This window comes from Seriola aureovittata, chromosome 10 (genome assembly GCF_021018895.1).
Source record: "Seriola aureovittata isolate HTS-2021-v1 ecotype China chromosome 10, ASM2101889v1, whole genome shotgun sequence".
Lineage (NCBI taxonomy): Eukaryota > Metazoa > Chordata > Actinopteri > Carangiformes > Carangidae > Seriola > Seriola aureovittata.
Window position 1 is genome coordinate 26,835,181 of NC_079373.1, and position 22,452 is coordinate 26,857,632.

General features: G+C 43.1%; 1 protein-coding gene across 1 annotated transcript; it reads left to right on the forward strand.

The window, feature by feature from the left end:
- Nucleotides 1-762: 762 nt before the first annotated feature.
- Nucleotides 763-22,445, forward strand: LOC130175938 (nuclear factor of activated T-cells, cytoplasmic 3-like). The gene is made up of 10 exons (XM_056386649.1): nt 763-1,148; nt 7,319-7,994; nt 9,536-9,937; nt 10,520-10,682; nt 13,048-13,247; nt 13,832-14,004; nt 14,281-14,421; nt 14,525-14,580; nt 17,265-18,759; nt 21,645-22,445. The coding sequence occupies exons 1-10, from the start codon at nt 1,076-1,078 to the stop codon at nt 21,782-21,784; spliced, it is 3,519 nt and encodes a 1,172-aa protein (XP_056242624.1). The 5' UTR covers nt 763-1,075; the 3' UTR covers nt 21,785-22,445.
- The last annotated feature ends 7 nt before the right edge of the window (nt 22,446-22,452 follow it).

A 22,452-nucleotide genomic window follows, 5' to 3' on the forward strand; every position in this document is an offset into this window, starting at 1 on the left:
TGGTGAAAGATGTGTTCAGGTGCTTTTCATGAGTAAAAACACTAATACCACTATGTAATAATACTGCAGTACAAGTAAAGGTCGTGCATATACACAAGTACTCTCAGAAAAATGTACTCTGAGTATTAAAAGTAGTAGTAGTAGAGAAGTGCCCTCTGTGACTGATATAGTGTTATACATGATATTATTACATTAATCCTGAGTCATTGATGCTTCAGCAGCACTTTACTGTTTTAACTACTTTATGTACAGTGAGACAGTTTACCAGTGGTTCCCAACCTCAGGGTCGAGCCCCTCCATAGGTTCACCAGATAAATCTGAGGGGTCGTGAGATGAAGATGTTTTCAGATTTTAGGATGATCGCTGTTATTTTGTAAAAAATGTTATAATTTGACCTTGTTTATGATGATTTGAAATGAAATAATTTGAGTTTATAGTGGAAATATCTTTGCTTACCTTTAAAACATGTGACAAAAGGCTTCTGCTTTTCTGTAAGAGCTCACCAGACAAAAAGGTTTTTCAACTTTTATATTTTATAAGCTCATCATACATTTTATTTAATGTAAAATCTTATCTGTAAACTCTCAGATAATCGTAATGGAGATAAAGGTGCGTTATTTCACTCTAAAATCAAATGTAGTCAGAGAATAAAGTAGCAGAAAATGTTTTAAATTGTATTTCGGGTTGTTTTTTTTTTTTTTTTTTTATAGTTTCCTTACATCGCTTCAATACGTAATTACAGTTTACGAGGGGGCCCTGAACGCGGCATAAGGATCAACCTGGAGAAGAGTAGAACTCGCAGCAGCCGAACAGAAACCGCGAACACAGCAACTTAGCACAAATATGGGACTGTTATGTTTTTACTACACAGCGCGAGGGAGTGTTTTATAATCGAGTACATGTCGGTTTTACAACTTTTAGTCGGGAATTAGTCGACGTGTTGTTGTTGGCGCCTCAGTTGAAACAAGAGTTCTGCTTTCAGTCGGATGGAAGTGAGTGAGACAGGTCAGTTTTAGAGACAGACAGCTCGGTGTAACGGCTCCCCCCGCGGACCTTCACCGAGTCTTTCGGTTCAATGTCCGCGGTAAACTGCGCCGAGGAGCTGGACTTCAGACTGATCTTTGAGGAGGACGGCAGACAGACGGCAGGTACGTGTCGTTTTGGCGACGTTAGTTAGCGATTTGTCAATCCCCCCCCCCCCCCGCCAAGTCAACGAGAATTAGCGAGAGTTATACCGGAAGTTAAGTCTTCAAAATAAAACACACAACTCAATGCATAAAAATGGACAAACATTATCTTCTGCAGTTTAGTGCAAAAGTTAATCAAATTATGTATGTTGTTCAAGTAAATACAAACGAACATGTCTGAGGGAAATACGTTAAAAAATTAAATAATATTTTAATTTTGTAAATTGGTTCATTTATTGTAAAATTACCATTTTAAATTAAAAAAAAATTGGTTTTATTTTTCTTTTCTGTTACCTTTACACAGTATGGAAGAGTGATTACTGCGACATGTGATTTTTATTTTTTTTTTTATTATGAAAAAATATTTCTTTCCACATGCGGCCCTAATGTGAAAAGAAATATTTGTTTAGAAAGTCAGAATTCTGACCTTTTTCTCAGAATAATAATTTAAAAAAAAAGTTCACAAATGGCCCTAATCCTCTTCCATACAACAACCTCTGGTACAGTGGTTGGCAACGGTTGGTGAACTCTTTATGATGGCCTGATTTTCTACATTAATTGGTCATAAAACAGGATCTGGTATTTACCTAAGTCGCAAATAGAGACAAACACAATATACTTATGCCAACGGGTGTGGTTTTATTGAACAAGTGCTGGTAGAAAAAGGAAGTGAACCTTCACATTTATTAACAGCTCAACCCTCAGGATGATTTTGGACCATTCTTTCTTATAGAGCTGCTTCAGCTCAGACAGATTCTCTACTGAGATAAAGTCTGGAAAGTAATTTTCTCTGACGTTCAGGGTCATCCACTTTCAGGGAGAGCAGCTACAGAGCTGAATCATCTCCATGTACAGACAGTTAGTGTGACTGAGAACTGATAAAAATCTAAACTCTGTGACACCTTCAGCTTCATGCAAATCAGCAACTCATGATCCTCCGTCTCTGAGATGGTTGTTGTGAGGCGTGGTTCACATCAGCAGATGTTTCTAGTGAACAGATGTGGGTTACACACACCAGGTCGGATAACTCCTGACTTTGTTAGCCTTTGTTGACGTCGCTAGCTGAGGGGCTCAGCCTAGACTGTGAATGTTTGAATGATATTTTCAATGTGGACAAGAACAAAACAAAGATTGTTCATTATTGTAACTTAGATGGAGATCAGACATGTCAAGACAAATAAATGCAGATAATTCCAAAGGATTTAAATCATTTTCTTGTCACTGCACCTTTTGTCTTGTAGTGTTATCTGTGAATGTCCGTGACTGAGTGAGTGAGTGATAAAGTTACACCATCGGTCGGCCGAGTGTTGGACTTTTCCTATTGGCTGTTGCTCTTTCAAAATGATTTGGCGGAAACAGTTTCTATTACGTCATCAGGAGGCGTTTACTGTAGATCCAAAAAATAAGGTGTTTAACCAAAAAAAAAAAAATCAATTCCATATAAAGTGTGTTTTTCAACTTAATTATTAAAAACTACAAATAATGATGTAGATAATACATCAGCACAGGGATATAGATACATATTTACAGTAGTATGAAAACGTTTGGTCTTAATTAACTTCTTCGTGGTGTGAAAAAGGTTTTAAACAGCTTTAAATTTGACTTGGTGAACTCCACAAAAAATCCTTTTTATAATTAAGACTAAATTCACTATTATAGGATACATTATAATGAGTGTAAATAGACAGTGGTAATTATAAATATTTATGACCATCAAATGTTAGAAAAGACAAATGGTATTTAAGATTTGTAATAAATGACATCAAACGGATGTAGCTTGTATAAACCCCAATTACTTTCTCTATCAGGTTTATTTATGACTATGTGTCTGATAATAACTAACTTCTATGTGACTAATGATTATTTTCATATTTATTCATCAGTTGATGTTTAAACTAAAATGTTGTTTCCAAACCAAATATTAAATTTGTTACTCCTTGATTTAATAACTTCAGCTCTACAAAATATCTTTTCCCATGTAAATTAATTCTATTGTGCACCTCCATTTTTCCAAAGTTATTGTCACTTTTGCATAGTCACATGTAAAGGATTTTACTTTGAAAATGTTTAACCGGAAGTGGCAATGTCTTATTTTGGTGGATGTGACACATCCAGCTGTCTGCCGTTAAACTGAACAGAATTTTACAATGTGGATCTTAGAAGAGACTAAATCATCCCCCAGTATTCTCCGCTGACAGCTACAGAGACGGTCAGCTGATCAGCATTATTGATCAGGAGCCTGTAGTTTTAAAGTATTGATCAGGAGGCTGCTGCACATGTTGCTGCTCAGCTAATGTTGGTTTTATGCTGAACTCACAAAGAACAGATACGAGACTAAACTCTAAACTAAACCTTCTCCACCAGCTTCATATTGACTAAAACTTTATTATTTATATAAAAAATTTAAATCCTTGCAGGAATATTAAAGTGATACAATGATATGACGTATCACCTATTAATTGATCGATTGTTTGATCTATAAAAAGTCAAGGCCTAGAGAAAAATTCCCGTCATAATTTGTCCAAATTGCTTGTTTTGTCAACAAAGAGTCAAAAAACAAAAGATATTTAGTTTATCTTAAAACTGGAACTAGAGTTAAATAAATAAATTGATTAATCGAGTGGTTGGTTGATTGAAAATTAATCAATATCCCGATAATCTGTTTTTCTTTTAAGTGATTAATCAAGTTAAAATTCTGCTGTTTGTGGAGCATCACTACAAACTGAAGATCTTTGAGGACAAAACAAGACATTTGAAGATGTTGAGGCTTTAGGACACTGTGATTTATCATTCAGAAAATAACTGACTAATTAATTGATAATGAAAATAATTAGAGCTTTAGCGATTAGTCGATTAATCAATTGGTCCATCAACAGAAAATTAAATGGAAACTATTTTAATAATCTGTTAATCGTTTAAGACATTTGATGGTTCTGGGTCCTCAAATACATTATATTATACTGTGTTAATTTAGTTGCAGTCTTAGTTGGAACCAGTGACTTGACTTAAAAAAAATCAAACGATTGATAAATGATCAAATAGTTTGAGCAGTAATTGATTGATCCACTGGTTGTTCTGGCTCCACACTGGTTCCAGTTACAGTCAATCGTCCCTCAGAGGAATATGTGGTTTTAATCCGAGGTAATAACATGATTAACACTCTCACAGGACGCTGGAGGTTTTAAGAGTCTCATGTGGCAGGTTTTTATAAACAGGGTGAAGGAGCCAAATCTGATATTAACATGAAAACAGTGATTGATAGATTATCAATCACCTTAAATTGATCAGACAGGTATGAGCTCTAAAAATGAAAAATAAGAGTTGTTTTCAGTTTCTTGGCTCATAACAGTTTTGAACCCTCCTGTTAATGTGTGATGAAACTGAGTGATCAGTTAATTGAATAACTGCCATATTTTTCAGTAATCAATATTATTTTAGTTGCAGCCTTAAATTAAAGCCAGTGCTGCAAAGTATAAGTATTTACTTTAGGTATTGTACTTCAAAACCATTTTGAGGGACATGTACTTTGATTATTTCCATTGTCCTCTCCATCTGTGACCCTTTGGAGGGGCCCGACCCGCAGGTTGAGACCCAGTGGACTAAAGAAGCTGCAACAGTAACATGACTCAGGATCAATGATCAATGATCTGATCAGAGATCAATCACAGGAGACAGTTTACTGCACGAAGAAGCACCTTTACTGTGATACTGTAACTACAGGAAGTACTTTAACTGTGATACTGTAACTACAGGAAGTACTTTTACTGTGATACTGTAACTACAGGAAGTACTTTTACTACTATAGATGGATGGATGATGGATAGATGGTGGATGGATGGATAGATAGAGAGATAGATGGATGAATGGATCGATGAATGATAGATAGATAGGTAGATGGATGAATGGATGAATGGATGGATGAATGATAGATAGATACATAGAGAGATAGATAGATGGATGAATGATAGATAGAGAGATAGATGGATGAATTGATGAATGATAGATGGATGGATGAATGATAGATAGAGAGATAGATAGGCTGATAGATGGATGAATGGATGAATGGATAGATGAATGAGAGATAGGTGGATAGATGGATGAATGGATGAATGATAGATAGATAGATAGATAGATAGATAGATGGATGAATGATAGATAGATAGATGAATGGATGGATGAATGATAGAGAGATAGATAGATGGATGAATGGATAGATGGATAGATGGATGAATGGATGAATGGATGGATGAATGATAGATAGAGAGATAGATAGATAGATAGATGGATGAATGATAGATGGATGGATGAATGATAGATAGATAGATAGATAGATAGATGGATAGATGGATGAATGATAGATAGAGAGATAGATAGATGGATAGATGGATGAATGGATGAATGGATGGATGAATGATAGATAGAGAGATAGATAGATGGATAGATGGATGAATGGATGAATGGATGGATGAATGATAGATAGAGAGATAGATAGATGGATAGATGGATGAATGGATAGATGGATAGATGGATGAATGATAGATAGATAGATAGATAGATAGATAGATGGATAGATGGATGAATGATAGATAGAGAGATAGATAGATGGATAGATGGTTGCAGCTGTTGCATCACATCTCATTTGTCTCCATCCAGCACGATGTTTATTTGCAAGGAAGCAGCAAGTGGAGCTGCTGAAGCAAATCGCAGTTGCCGCTTTGACGCCTTTTTTTGCATGAAGCGTGCAAGGTGTGTGTGTGTGTGTGTGTGTCTGAGACAGAAGGAGTGATATTAATAGTGGGACTGTGGGGGGGGGGGTGTTTGCAGCTGTGTGAATGAACTTACTGAACTGTTGTAGATAATCTGTCACCATAATTAGTCCAGTGCTTGTACTATTAACTGCTGCTGCAGCGTGACTGTGCATCTGCTGAGTTAACATCAGCAACACTTAACCGTACAAGCACTGTCAGTAGATAGACAACTTATTATTATTATTATTATTATTATTATTATTATTATTATTATAAGCCTTAAATAACAGCAGGCAGAGCAGGGAGTGTTGTAGTGTAGAAAATCAGTCGACAACTGTTTTGACAATCAATAAATCATTTCAGTCAATTAATCAACGATAAAGTCGGTGCTGTCAATCAACCAACTGATTACTCTCCAAAATGTTTTGGTTCTAAATAGAAGAAGTTGTCAAAGTACGGCCGAAAAAAAGATGCTTTCCTTCCGACGCTGGGAAACAGGACAGCGATGTTTCCTGGTGATCTGACGCACATCAGGACACTGCTGACATGGAACAGAGAGAGTGACGGAGGCTTTGAAGAGCATCATTTGCTGCCTGTGTGTGTGTGTGTGTGTGTGTGTGTGTGTGTGTGTGTGTGTGTGTGTGTGTGTGTGTGTGTGTGTGTGTGTATCTGCATTTGATTATAACCAGTGAATATTTGGCTTTAATTATAACAAATACACACACAGTACAGTCATGTAGTACAGGGTTAGAACAGAACAAAAGTAAACAAAACAAACCAGGAAGTGAATCACTCAGGTTTCATTTAATTACAAGAAAGTAAAGTTAAAAGTAAACCAGCCGTCAGGACTTCTGGAACTTTGTGATGTCACAACAAAGCAGTCACCAAGCCCCGCCCACCTGGACCCACCATCCAAACCTTGCAGGATTTGGTTTCTCTGAGTGTTTTTACCTGAAATCTGCTTTATTTTTATTGGATCACTCAAAACAGTCAGCCAATCAGAAGAGAGGCTCAGAGCCTCCTCTCTTCTGATTGGCTCACTGACCTGTTGTTACTGGAGCTCCAGAGAGAAGCCACTTAAAACCACAAATATATCTTCTTCTGGATCAACACTTCAAAATAAAACACAGGGACCTTTTAAATATATGACATTTTCTCTGTGAAATATTGTCTCTTCACTAATGTAAATGTTTTATTTCATGTGTTCAACAGTTTTAGGACGTGGTGGTTGTTATTTCCTCTGCTGCTTGTGTCCAGATAATAAATGATCATTTACTTTGTGCAGCTCTGACTTCTGCTACATGACAATGAAACACAAGTGTGTTTGCAATGCAAATGTTCCCACGTCACTGATTTACATGCCGCTTCATCTCGTCCCCGCAGGTCCAGATCTCAATGTGAGGACGCCTCCCTCCTCCACACAGGCCGTGGCGGGGCAGCCCGTCGGCCTGGAGCCGTATTTCTCCACCGCAGACGGCTACCAGCATGTCGGCTGCCACCCCCAGGGGCCCCCGCAGTACGGGGCCCAGAGGAACCCGAGAGCCTTCGACTGCCCGAGTATCCAGATCACCTCCATAGCTCCGAACAGCCATGTGGAGCCCGGCGCTGGCCACGAAGTTTTGGTGGTGGGCGGGGCAGAGGGGGGCTACCCTGAGGCAGCCTGGTCCAGGGGCCAGCTTTTCCTGCCCCTGGACCCGTGCTACCGGGACCCGGCGCTCTGCCCGAGCCCCTGCAGCAGCCTGTCGTCCAGGAGCTGGATGTCCGACCTCTCGTCCTGCGAGTCCTTCTCCAACGTCTACGACGACACCGAGGGGGAGCTGTCCGACGCCGCCCGCCTCGCCCTGGGCTCCCCCATCGGGTCACCTCTGGGGTCCCCGGGCTGTGGGGGCGGGGCCTTCGGGGTGGAGTTATGGCAACAAAAATACCAACATCCTCTACCCTTCAGCCCGGCGCTGTCGCCCCATCAGTCTCCTCGCCAGTCGCCCCGTCAGTCGCCCTGCCACTCCCCTCGCACCAGTGTCACGGAGGAGAGCTGGCTCAACCGCCGGCCCACTTCCAGGTAACAAATCAACATGGCCTCCAAGTGTTTAACTGATTATAACCGTGCCCCGCTCTGTGCTTCCAGACTTCAATACTTATCATCTGTAAACCAGGTTCAAACATGTGAGGCAGCTTTTCATCTTCTGACCGGAGCTCTGCACAGGTCCATCAATCAATCAATCAATCAAACTATATTTGTGCAGTTCAAAGAGCAGCACAGACTGATGAGCTCAAAAGAAAAAGGACAAATCGAGAGAAAGCTGAGAATGAGATGGAATAAAATACATTTAAAAAGCTATAATAACAGAAAAAAAGAAAGGTAATAAATTAATAATAAAATACAATTTACAACATAATCACAGTAAAATAAGTGAATAAAATAAATTGAGTAAAGACTAAGAACCATATTTAACTGAAACACTTCCTGCTGCTCTCAGAGGTTTCAGTCCTGCGCTCCTGAACAATGGACTCACCTGAGGAGCCGTACTCTCTCACCTGGACGAACACAAACAGCTTCTCTCTAAACCTCTCTGCTCCTCACCTGTTGATAAGAGACCAGAGCTTTTTAAAACCTTTAATGAAATAACAGGCTCAGGTCTGCTGCAGGTCGGTGCAGGTATAAATCTTACTGCCCCAGGCTGCTGTCGGGGCAAGCAACAGTCTGGAGAAACTATGAAAATAAATAATAATAATAGTTTTCAGCGGACTGTGGTCTCACACCTTACAGACAGCTGGCACAGTGTGGACGCCCTCGTTAATTATTTAAATCCTCACAACACCAGGATTCAACAGTCACTGTGTTTTATTATAAGGTTGAATATATTCTGCACATGGACTTGTTTATGATTATTAAGTGTGGACAGATCACGTACAGACCAACCTGCCTTGAGGCTCCAGGTCTGACACCAAGTTAACAAAGGGACCCGATAGAAAAAATAAACTGTTTATTTTTGAAAAACAAAATATCACAACAGCTAGAAAATAAACAATAATAAACCTTCAAGATAAAGAGCGGGAAAAGTGGAAACATGGGACAATGGGCAACATCTTCACCTGTGGTTCCCAAACGTTTCCAGCTCACGGCTCACATCTGACCCCGTAACAATATGGAGGCCAAATAATACGCTCTCTTGTTTTTGTTGTTGGACGGAGGAGAGATCACTGGTCGATTCACCGTCCGTCTCTTGACTCTCTTTCCTTTTAGTTCTTCCTGTTGCCTTTTTATTTTCACAGTTTCTGCCACTAATGTTTTTTATACCACGTTATATTATCACAGGTATAGATGAGGTTTCGATATCATTTCACACAGATAGGCCTTAATATATTAATATTAATATATTTTAAAAGTAATTATATTTTGAAACACTTATTATTTATTATAATATATAACTTTGTTCTCCAGTGAGGTTGGGAACTACCGCTGAGACGAGACGTGGAACCATGTTTAATATTGATATTATTACAGCTGTTGCTGCGTCTCTGGCACCAGCAGAGATTTCACAAACTGACTGTAACGTAATAGAAACGGGTAGAAAACTCTGATCCTGTCTTTCCTCGCAGGCCGTCATCCAGACCGACCTCCCCCTGCGGAAAGAGACGCCACTCCAGCGCCGAGCCCCACGCCCGCTCGCCCTCCCCTCACCACTCACCCAGCCCCACGCCGAGCGCCTCCCCGCGGGGCAGCGTGACAGACGACACCTGGGTGGGAAGCCCCGCCGGGGTCCTCGGGACCCTCCTGATGTCCGGCTACCAGGAGCTGGATGTCCCCTCCAAGACCAGGAGGACGTCGGGGACCCAGCTGGGGGGCCTCCTTTCGGGTCAGGGAGACTCGGGGCTGGAGCCGTTCCTGGATTCTCCCGTGGAAGAGGGGCGTGACCAGGACGGCCTGGCTGAGCTCTTCCTGCAGGTGCCCTCCCACTTCAGCTGGAACAAACCCAAACCTGGAAACCCTCCTCTGTTCAGGTGGGCTGTGATGTCACTTCTTGAAGGAACAGCTTGTTGGCTTTTTGGCAAAATAGTCAGATTGATGCTACGCTAAAGTCTCTGTCTGTTAGCTTAGCTTGGCTTAGTGTAGCTGGGTGTTTCCAAGGGTTAAAACAGAGAGGTTTTCCGATTTAGCCGGCTTCAAAAGGCAAGAGACAACCAGCAAACCTGTTCTTTGTTTCCATTAAACAGACAGTGAATCATCGATGTTTGTTTCTGGCTGCTAGCGGTAGCGTTAGCAACATGGCTACTGTCCAAAGCACGAGTCTGAACTAGAAACCCTGATCTCAGCGCCGTGATGAAGATGCAGGGTTGTACTCAACCTCCAGCCTAGCGCTCAGCTACAGGAAGTAGCTGTAAAACAGTGATTAAAACTTCCTGTCTGCTTCATATTAACTGAATGTCTGATTTCAGTCTTCTCTTCTAACTCGCCACCTGAAAGCGAATAAAGCATCTTTCCCGAAACGTCTTTCTTGAAACTTCCACTACTTTCAGGAATAGTGTAAGTGACTGGTGTCATGAAGTGTGTGATGGTTATGTGTCTGTTGTTTCTGCCTCCAGGGTCTCGTCCCCCCCTCCCCTGGACTGGCCCCTGCCCAGCCAGTATGACCAGTGTGAGCTGAAGCTGGAGGTCCAGCCCAAGTCCTACCACAGGGCTCATTATGAGACGGAGGGCAGCAGAGGGTCCATCAAATCAGCTGCTGGAGGACACCCTGTTGTGAAGGTAAATCCCACGCTCAGGTCGACCTCACCCTGACCTCACCCTGACCTCGCCCTGACCGCACCCTGACCTCACCCTGACCTCACCCTGACCTCACCCTGACCTCGCCCTGACCGCACCCTGACCTCACCCTGACCTCGCCCTGACCGCACCCTGACCTCACCCTGACCTCACCCTGACCTCGCCCTGACCGCACCCTGACCTCACCCTGACCTCACCCTGACCTCAGGTGAACTGTGTAAAAATTAGATTATGTTTTTGCTTGGTGACTTGAGTCTTAATCCTGTGGTCAGATGCTTTTAATGGAATATTCTGGGGGAAATGATGATGATGATGAAACAAACGATTGATCAGGTAAACACAAACATTAAAGTGAAAGATTAAATGTCAAGAAATGTGGCGGTGGCCTTGAGTCTTTAAATGTTCACGTTGTGTCTCCAGGTCGAACTCTAACTGAACCCATCTGATGCTATCGTTAGTGCTGAAATCGTGTGTTGATTATTTCATAAGGGGATCAACAGGAAGTGAATCAGTAACTATTTTTTATAACTGAAACTGCTTTTATTACAAGTCGCTCCTGAGCTGCTAAAAAAAAATACCAAACTGTTCTCAGCTCCTGTAAAGAGACGATGATTCAGGGTCACAGCAACAAAACATTATATCCATTAAGTTTGTGTTTAATCACATTGAATAACCGACGCTGGCGAAGGCGTTTCTCATCTGGCTCCTCTATGTTAATAATTATTATAATAATACATTTATTTACAGGCGCCTGTCAAAGCAGTCAGCAGCAGAGAATATCCAACATGACGTAACATACGAAATAAGTTAGAATAAATGTAATTGAAAGTTTGCAGAGGTGTGTCTTCAGGCGGGATTTGAAGGGAGGAAGAGAGTCGATAGTGAGATCAGTGGAAGAGGGTGATGTCAGAGAGCGGGGCAGGTGTGTGCAGATGTGAAGTAGAGCAGAGAGACTCGGAGGTGCGAGGTTGTGAAGCGGGATCTTGAAATCGATCCGGTGTCGAACAGGAAGCGAGTGCAGCTGCCGGAGGAGAGGAGCGATACGTTCTGTGGAAGAGGTTTGATAACGATAACAATAGGTGAGATATTTAAATATTGATGTCGTGTTAATAATGACGGATGTGACGCCTTGTGGATCTTTATCAGTTCATCTTGTCGCTGCCCATCGAGTCTAATTTGAATTTGAATTTGACTGATAGCGTTATTATTTTTGTTTTTCAAATATTGTTATCGTGAATTCTCTTGGCCGCGATGATCATGTCAGATACACAGTGACACGGGTTTCCAGTTATAACGTGACCTGTCGCTGAAGTAACTCCAGTGTGACGTGACTGTCAAGAAAACATAAAGAGAAAGTCCCTCCCTAATGTTCCTCAGACACACAGGGGCTGTGTGTGTGTGTGTGTGTGTGTGTGTGTGTGTGTGTGTGTGTGTGTGTGTGTGTGTGTGTGTGTGTGTGTGTGTGTGTGTGTGAGCGGCCCCCCGTGGATCCTCTGGATCAGAGAACAGAGGCAGGCTGAGACAAGTAAAGCTCCATCGAGGCCTCGTGTGTAACGGACACCAGCAGATCTATTCTGGGCGCCGCATTTTCACGCCGCCGCTGAAGCCAGATGAGCTTCTTTCTGCGAGATGTGTGAAAACTCGCAGTGTCGAGACAAGGACGACAGAGAGCCGCTGCACAGGAACTGAAAATCAGACTGAGGCTGCAGGGTGAAGATTTTTTTTTTTTTATGTGAAATCCACAAAACAAAACACAGCAGATCAAACGTGACTTCACCGGACCTTTTGTTTTAGAGCGTTGAAAACAAAACCCTCGTAGATGTTTTACATTTTGATTTATTGTGTCTTTTTATAATATTAAATCATAATTCATCTGTTTAAACCATATTCTGGGATCCACATTGATAACAAGGCGGGAAAGCGAAGCCACACTCGCCCACCTGTGCGGGATGCTCTGATCTCTCCGGGTTGGTCAGAGATGGACAGTAACGTCTGGTATATCACGGCTGAGACGACAGTTTTAACGTGTAAATATTGCGCCCTCATTAGGACAATAAACAAGTTAAATACAATGTGTTCATCTGTGAGATTTAGAGGAGTGTGTAGGTGTATTTCAACCTAAATTATCTTTAAATTAATTAGCTGTCAAACGTGCATCAGTGTCACCGTAAGTTTGGTCACATCCTGTCTGAGATGTCCCACTTTACTTTAACTGGATCTTTTTTACTGCAACATCCTCCATTTTTACACATGGCGTGAAGAAGCCTCATCCGTCTAGTCTAGGAGACGTAACAGCTGAGACGAGCAGCCGTTATTCACCTGTTTGTGTCTGACCTCGTGTCTGCAGTTGAACGGATTCAGCGAGCAGCCGGTCAGCCTGCTGTTGTTCATCGGCACCGCAGACGACCGCTACCTTCGCCCTCATTCCTTCTACCAGGTGCACCGGGTGACGGGGAAGACGGTCACCACCACCTGCCAGGAGAAGATCATGGGTTACAGCAAAGTCCTGGAGATTCCTCTGCTTCCGGAAAACAACATGTCCGCCAGGTAACAGGAAACACCAGCAGACCATCAGGTCATTTTCAAAAGGGGCTATATGTAAGTTTTTTTTGCTATTGCTACATAGCTAACATTAGCATTGACGTGTTTTGCTTTTGTTTCTATCACTTCTTTTCTTCTGCTGAAGTTAGCATGCTAACCGGCTGGATCACCTTTCCGATACCGAGTCACTGTGGCGTCCAGTCTTCCCTAAAGATGTTGCTGCTCAGAGGACGTGTTATAACCTGTTGTATTGTAAAAGCAACGATGGCTGAAGCTCTTGGCGAGCGACCGTTATCACCGTCACATGCTCCACATCAGGCGGCAGAGAAAACTTACTTACAGCACCTTCAAGGCTCTAAAATCAGGGTTAGCCTGATATCAGTTAGGATTTCTAAACTGTCCTTAAAGGTCCCATATTTTACACTTGCCCTGTGTTTTATTGGAAGTGTTGATAGAGCACAAGCTACAAACAAAACTCATCAAAACATCACTCTGCAGCTCCGCCGGTGGTCAGGAACTCTACAGGAAACCCTTGAATGCAGCCGAGAATGTGATGAGCTGAACTGCACATCTTGTTTTGTGCTCCACAGCATCGACTGCGCCGGCATCCTGAAGCTGCGTAACGCCGACATCGAGCTGAAGAAAGGAGAGACGGACATCGGGCGGAAGAACACCAGGGTGCGTGTTGTGTTCAGGGTCGCCGTGCCTCAGCCGGACGGCCGGATGCTGTGGCTGCAGACAACATCTGCTCCTGTGGAGTGTTGTAAGTCCACCACTAGTATTAAAACTAGTCAGAGAGCAGCGCTTTTCTTTATTTCGAAATCAGATTATAAAAGAACAAGCTGACAAGGAAACTGAGGGGAAGTGAGATATTACAGCTTGTGCAGAAAGTTGATAAACACTGATGATAATCAGTGAGTTTTTTTTTTTTGTTCCTGCTTAATGAATATTTCCTCTGCGAGGTGAACATGCTGCAGCTGCAGTCTGTACAACCCAACATACATTTAATTACCACAACAAATCTCACGTTGTGTTTCAGCCCAGCGCTCCGGTCAGGAGCTTCCTCATGTGGACAGCTTCAGTCCGGCCAGCTGCTCCGTGGACGGAGGAGCGGAGCTGCTCATCTCCGGATCCAACATCTCCACACAGTCCAGGGTGGTTTTCATGGAGAAAGGCCCCGGTGAGATCAGCTGAGATTCACCTCCTTCACATTAAAATACGTTGACATCAGATTCTCATCATGTTCAAGTGTCTCTGGTTTTAACCGTGTTTTCATCCCTCAGATGGAAGATCGCTGTGGGAAATGGATGCCAGAGTTCTGTCAGAAAAAAGCAGCGGAGTAAGTGGAAACATAATTTTCTTAAAAACATATATATATATATATATATTAAATACATTTAAAAACATCCCTGTTTATAGATGAAATTAACAAGATAAAAACAGATTACTGGTTTCAAACGACTGATTTGGCAAAAAACAAAAAAGGCTAAATAATAATTACTTTTATAGAATATTAATCGGCTGCAATTATTTTGTAGGAGGTGCATCTCTCATGATCTCTCCCTGTCATTCCCACAGTGACAGGATACTGATCATTAATGAAAGTAGGTCAGCAAAACCCCGGTTATCTGTCCATCACCCGCAGACTTTCTCACTCTGTGCTCCCGTTGTTGTAGGAAGCAGCTAGATAATGTGTGTAAAGAGTAAAAAGTTTGAGCGGAGGTCAGAGGATATAATAATGATCCTCCCAATGTTTCACCTGATCACAGCAGTGATGTTTTCCTCAGACGCTGGTGGAGACCAAAGCAGAGCTGAAAGACAGACTCCACGACTCTGACGCACAGTAGCTCAATACATTTTCATTTTCAATAAATTTAATTATAATTTTAATAAAGTAGTGTAGAAAAGAATAAATTTAAGGTCATTGTACTTCACTTGAGTGACTGCAGGTGTTACGCTCTCAGGTTGTTCGTCCGTCCGTCTCGCTAACGCCTCAAGGGAATTTCTTCAAGTTTGGCACAAAAATTCACTTGGACTGGATTAGATCTTGGCAGTCAAAGGTCAAAGGTCACGGTGACCTTGAATTCTTGAACGAAAAACATGAGGAGCGCCCAACCCGTTGGTCAGGAACCAATGAACTGAACTAGGTGTCTGAACTGTTTCTGTACATTTACCTCAGCGGGAGTTTTAATGCAGGACTTCTTACTAATGGAGTAATGGAGTATTTTTACATTGTAATCTTGGTATTTTTACTGAAGTAAAGGACCTGAATACTTCTTCCAGCACTGCTGATGGGATGGGGATGTTGCTGTATCTGCTGGACGTGTTGACAGGCAGCAGTTTGAGCACCAGGTTAAAATTTTCTTAAAAAGCTTAAATCTTAAAAAGCTCGTCGTGGAGTTTTTTTGCCCCCAAGTGGTAAAAAAGTTGATTATTGCAATTTTTTTTTTTTTCACTTACATACTTGATGTTCTGTTGCACAACGAGGAAAATGAAAGATCACAGTGTGTTCATGATCAGACGTCGCCCTTAGAGCATCAAAGCGTCGATCTCACAGAGATTCACTCCAGTTTCTGAACTTCACTTAAGATGGCGAAGGATTCCCTCAAGAGGAAGCGCAAAGAGGAAACTCACGAGAGCTTGTTGAAACCACAGAGTCTTAGACTGTGTGTGTGTGTGTGTGTGTGTGTGTGTGTGTGTGTGTGTGTGTGTGTGTGTGTGTGTGTGTGTGTGTGTGTCTGTCTGAGGGAGGGAAACAACGCAGCGCTCATCACGTCATCACTAAATAAATAATAGCAGTTTTCTAGATTTTGAATGTGACGCTTTGATTTAACATCAGAATCAATGATCAGTGTGTTTACGTTGAATTTTGTTTGCGTGTGTTGTTCCTCTTTTGCCATTAGTCGTCTTGTGAAAACATTTTGCTGACACATGCAGCACTCAGGGCTTAAACATGGCTGAGGATGTGCAGCATTAGACCACAGTCTTTGAGGTCTGATGCAGCTGGCGTTCAGACTAAACTTTACAAAGTCAGTCAAAATACATCCTGTTGGATTCAACCACGAGAAACACATATTTTACAGTATCTGTTGTTTTCTGTGCACGCAGCAGATTACAGTACATGACAGATTCACTATATGCCCAGAGACCTAGAGACTGTTCTTGCGGGTTTATTGGTGTTTTAATGAATTCAAATCAGAGTTGAATCCACTTAACAAATCTGAATCTCATCAGGTTTACCTTTCGACATTTGCAAGAACCTAAAGGCTAAATTAGCTTTAGCTTAAAGGTGTTTAAACATCTTTTGTTGCCAGAGGAGACAAACAAAAGATCTGTAGTAATATATGAAATGTTAAAGCTCCATATTTTCTTCTTCTGTGTTTTATTTGAAGTGTTGATCCATCAGAAGATATAAAAACCATCTCAGTGTAGTTTTACATCTTCTCTCTCAGGCTTCTCTCTGGAGCTCTAGAACAACAGGTCAGTGAGCCAATCAGAAGAGAGGAGGCTCTGAGCTTCTCTTCTGATTGGCTGACTGTTTTCTGAGTGACACAATAAAAATACAGCAGATTTCAGATAAAAACACTCAGAGAAACCAAATCCTGCAAGGTTTGGATGGTGGGTCCAGGTGGGCGGGGCTTGGTGACTGCTTTGTTGTGACATCACAAAGTTCCAGAAGTCCTGACGGCTGGTTTTAAGGCTCAGTTTCTGAATACAGGCTGTGTGCATTTCTCTGTGGACTGAGGCTTTGATACTTTCACAGTATTAATATAGAAGCTAGAGCTGATCTATAATCACACTACACATGGACACACACCTTTACACTTGTAGGTAAATGGCTCAAAGAGGAACTTGTTTCCCAGTTACGTGATTCATGGCGTCAACAACCTTCTTCCAGAATCTCTGTTGTCCCAGAAACAGTGAATACATTTTGTCATGCGTGTATTTTAGACAGATATCTGGAGCATCAGGGAACAGGTGAATAAACCTGTTCTCCATGTCTCTTGTGTTTCTGTCTTTCAGTCCAGCATTGTGGTGGAGGTCCCTCCGTACAGTAAGAAGACATCCGGTCCGGTCCAAGTCCAGTTCTACGTCTCAAACGGGAAGAGGAAAAGGAGTCTAACGCAGAGCTTCACCTTCCTGCCTGGAGTCAGACGTCACCTCCCTCCTCCTCCTCCTGCTGCTGGGGCACAGCTGGTAAAACAGGAGCGCTGGGAGCTGGACCACATCTCCCACAATCCACCTGGATTCAGCCCAGATTTGTCTTATTACGATTCCTGTGACCTCCCAGTGCACTGTGGTCCTCCTTCCCAGAACACACCTTGTTTCCATCATCCTCCTCCTTCCTCCGTCCCCCTTCAAACGACCTTGATGTTTCCTCACAGCTCCTCCATCCGGCGTCACGCCTCCTCCTCCATGTCTTCTCAGATCTCCTCGGCCCCCCTTCAGACCTTGATTCCTCTTCAGACTTCCATCATGCCTCCTCAGACCTTCACCATCCCCCCTCAGATCTCCTCGCTGCCTCCCCAGGCCTCCTCTGTTCCCCTTCAAACCTTCACCATCCCCCCGCAGACCTCCTCGATCTCCCCGCAGACCTCCTCGCTGCCTCCCCAGGCCTCCTCTGTCCCCCTTCAAACCTTCACCATCACCCCGCAGACCTCCTCGCTGCCTCCCCAGGCCTCCTCTGTCCCCCTTCAAACCTTCACCATCCCCCCGCAGACCTCCTCGATCCCCCCGCAGACCTCTTCGATCCCCCCTCAGACCTCCTCGCTGCCTCCCCAGACCTCCTCTGTCCCCCTTCAAACCTTCACCATCTCCCCGCAGACTTCCTCGATCTCCCCGCAGACCTCCTCGCTGCCTCCCCAGGCCTCCTCTGTCCCCCTTCAAACCTTCACCATCACCCCGCAGACCTCCTCGCTGCCTCCCCAGGCCTCCTCTGTCCCCCTTCAAACCTTCACCATCCCCCCGCAGACCTCCTCGATCTCCCCGCAGACCTCCTCGCTGCCTCCCCAGACCTCCTCTGTCCCCCTTCAAACCTTCACCATCCCCCCGCAGACCTCTTCGATCCCCCCTCAGACCTCCTCGCTGCCTCCCCAGGCCTCCTCTGTCCCCCTTCAAACCTTCACCATCTCCCCGCAGACCTCTTCGATCCCCCCTCAGACCTCCTCGCTGCCTCCCCAGACCTCCTCTGTCCCCCTTCAAACCTTCACCATCCCCCCACAGACCTCCTCGCTGCCTCCCCAGGCCTTCTCTGTCCCACTTCAAACTTTCACAATGCCCCCGCAGACCTCCTCGATCCCCCCGCAGTCCTCTTCGCTGCCTCCCCAGACCTCCCCTGTTGGACCTCAGAGGGAACAGTCTCCATCTCTGAGTTCCAGTAGAAACTTCGTGACCCCCGCTGGTCCCCAGAAGGACTCTCTGCTCTCCAGCCCAGGAGAGGTGCTGAGTATCAAGCAGGAGCCTGAAGACCAGCCAAACCTGGGATCCTTGGGCCTCCAGGAGATCACACTGGATGATGGTAGGAAGCTGGGTGTATTCATTCATTAACAGTTCACCCTGTGGGCTTGAACGGGGGCTCTGACAGGTTTGTAGCTTACTTCTCATGGAGGTCAGCAGCTGTAGTCAGCTTGGACTCACGGCAGGGAACAACAGACAATGATAGATGTCCGGATTTACAGGTTTCTTAAACGCACCCTGCAGCATGACCCAGTCCTCCACTGTTGTTCTGTAGATTCTGGTCTCTTGCAACAGGAAGTACTACAGGAAGTACTTTTACTGTGATACTGTAACTACAGGAAGTACTTTTACAGTGATACTGTAACTACAGGAAGTACTTTTACTATGATACTGACTGCAGTAAGTACTTTTACTGTGATACTTTATCTACAGGAAGTACATTTACTTCAACAGTGTTTTTCTGATACTGTGCTTTTACTTTGGTAGGTTTTGAATGCAGGACTACCATTGGTCCAGACTGGCCTGACCCCCATACAAAGAGGCTTTGTTGGTCTGTCAGAGGATCAGTAGGAAACTTTTCACAACAATGAAGTGGTTTCGGTTCATGGAGAAAAAAAAACAACAACAATCACGTCTAAAAATATTTAATCAGACTTGTGATCTGGATCAGAACCAGATCTGGTTCTGATCCAGATCTGCACTGACTGGTTGTTCTGTGTGTTTATGCTGTGCAGCTGAGTGGCTGCCGGTCTCGCTGTGTGTGTGTGTGTGTGTGTGTGTGTGTGTGTGTGAATACTGTGTTTCTCTGATCTGGGTTATTAATAGCTGCGTCTGCTGGTTGCTGCTCTGAATGATGCAGATGGGGGTTAAATCTGTTGCTGTGTCTCAGTTGGCGGGCAGCAGCTGTCGTCAGGCCTCTGACCCTCCACCCTGCACCCCCCCACCCGCCGCCCCCATCTTTCAGCTTGACTTTGACCGTGAGCCGCTCGATGTGGTGCTGCTGGACAAATGTCAGTCTTAGCACACACCAAGACACAGGATCAAAACACTGCAGCAGCTTTAATAGATGTTAATACGACTGCCAGTGGTGGAGGATCCTTTAATTATGTAAAAGTAGTAATACCACAATTTAGAAAGTATCCAAAGTATCTGTGTTAATTCATCATGTTTTATAAGCTGCTCATGTGTTTTGTACGTTAAATGACAGAAATTACTAACTAGAGCTGTCAGATAAATGTGTTGGAGAAGAGGCATGAAGAAGCACAATATGCTCAAGTGAAGTACAAGTACCTGATTTCTGTACTGTCCACCACAGACTGCTGCCGCCGCTTACTGATGGATTTGGTGATTGATTAGTGGTTTAAAGCTCCATATTTTCCTCTTCTTCTGTGTTTTATTTGAAGTGTTGATCCATAAGAAAATATATTTGTGGTTTTATGAACCAAAAACCATCTCAGTGTAGTTTTACATCTCCTCTCTCAGGCTTCTCTCTGGAGCTCTAGTAACAACAGGTCTGTGAGCCAATCAGAAGAGAGGAGGCTCTGAGCCTCTCTTCTGATTGGCTGACTGTTTTCTGAGTGATCCAATAAAAATATAGCAGATTTCAGGTAAAAACACTCAGAGAAACCAAATCCTGCAAGGTTTGGATGGTGGGTCCGGGTGGGCGGGGCTTGGTGACTGCTTTGTTGTGACATCACAAAGTTCCAGAAGTCCTGACGGCTGGTTTTAAGGCTCAGTTTCTGAATACAGGCTGTGTGCATTTCTCTGTGGACTGAGGCTTTGATACTTTCACAGTATTAATATAGAAGCTAGAGCTGATCTATAATCACACTACACATGGACACAGACCTTTACACTGGATGGAGCTTTAACACTCAGCTATAGGTTTTCTTGTGACTTGGTTGTTTATCTCTGCAGGTTGTGACCAGTTCAACCTCAGATTGTTTTATTTGATTGATTGATTATTCATCACAGACCTTCACTTGGACTCGAGGATGAACTGATGAGATTTTGGTGGTCAAAGTTACTTTGACCTCACATCTGTCCAATTCTTATGAACATGATATATTAGGAACATTTCATTTCATCCGGCACAAACATTCACCTGGACTGGAGGATGAACTGTGACAGTAGATTTAGTGGCTGCTGGTGTGTATCCAGATGCAGGTGAAGTGTGTGTTTAATAAGCGCCCTGCTGCTGATGATTATCAGGGTTGGTGTAGTGCTTTGCTTCCTGGGCTTCGGGTTTCACAGCACTGCTATGAATAGACTGAATGGAGCGGAGATGGATCCATGTGCTGCCCTGTAAATAGACCCAGACCAGGCAGAGAGCGGCTTTTACTACCACTACCAATAATAATAAACACTGTCATCTCTGTGCCATCAAGTCCTGGTTAATGATGAGGATCCAGGCTGTTGTAATTAATGGATTAGTTAGTCATTATCTTTTCTTACCAATCATGAAGCTGTTTAAGGAAAATATTTAGACTTTAGGCGTCAGAGCAAATTGTAGGTAAATAAAAGATTTTTCTGATTCAAGCCACAAGCTGCAGTTTGTGTCCAGCTGCTCCCTCCTGTGGTGTTTCAGGGAACTGCAACACAGATTCTCTTTACACCAGCGCAGAAATATAATGTGATGCAGCATAAATGTTTAATTCAGCTGTGGATTTAAAAGCTCTAATGGAAGATACGTTTTCTGCCAAAATGTTCATTCAAACAGTAATTTAGTTAAAAAAGTCAAAAATGACATTTACTCATGAACATCCATGAATTAATTGCAGTTGTTCGGCAACAACCAATTACACTAAAACATGAAAAAAAAGTTATTTAACAGAAAAACAGCTGTTGTAAGATATTTTTTAAAAACATTTTCTTTTAATTGAAATGTGTTTTGGTAAATATATAAAACTGACATAATTCTGTTTCCTGGTTGTGTTTCTGTTGCAGTGAATGAGATCATTGACAGAGATATCTGCAGTCTGAGCAGCGGCACCCAGCCCGACCAGTTTGACCAGTACCACCAGTACGACTGGGAGCACAAGTCCGGCGACGCCGCCGCGTCACCGTTCAGGGGAGGCCCTCAGTAGCTGCGCTGCTTCCTCAGGAGAAGACAGCAGTGCTGCTTCTTCTTCTTCTTCTTCTTCTTCTTCTTCTTCTTGTTTTGCTGTTTGGACAAAGAAAATAAAGCGGAAGGTCGTGTTTGCACCAAGTGCACCAAACTGATCTCCAAGTGCCTGAAAACCAATCAGCAGCCTCGACGAGTCCGCAGGGCTCCTCCCATCAGGGTATCACGTCACATTGCTGTTTCCTCGTCTGTCTCAGGAATTTTACCTCACTGACAAACCAAAGAGTTTTTTTTTTTTTTTTAGCTTTTCATGACGAATTGGAAGAAATGAAGAATAAAACAAAAGGGCTGTAAATCATCTGTAAGTGTAGAGCTTCAATGTGACTCAATCTAACAATCAGGAACGTCTTTACAGCAGCTGAAGCACAAAAAAAAAAAAAAGTTATTATTTATTGGCCAGTTAATTAAAAAAATCTATTTTTGATACTCTGGATCGACTCCAGTAAAAACTAAAGTCCTTCAGCTGATCATTTACATTTTTTATAGCTTGGTTTTACTCTGTTTACATTTCCTTCGCTGAATTTCATTACTGCTGTTCAACCTGAACTGTTTTGGTGTGAAGCTTAAGACACTGAATTTATAGAAATGTATCGCAAGGTTGAAGTAAAAAGAAAAGAAAAGTCTGTTCTG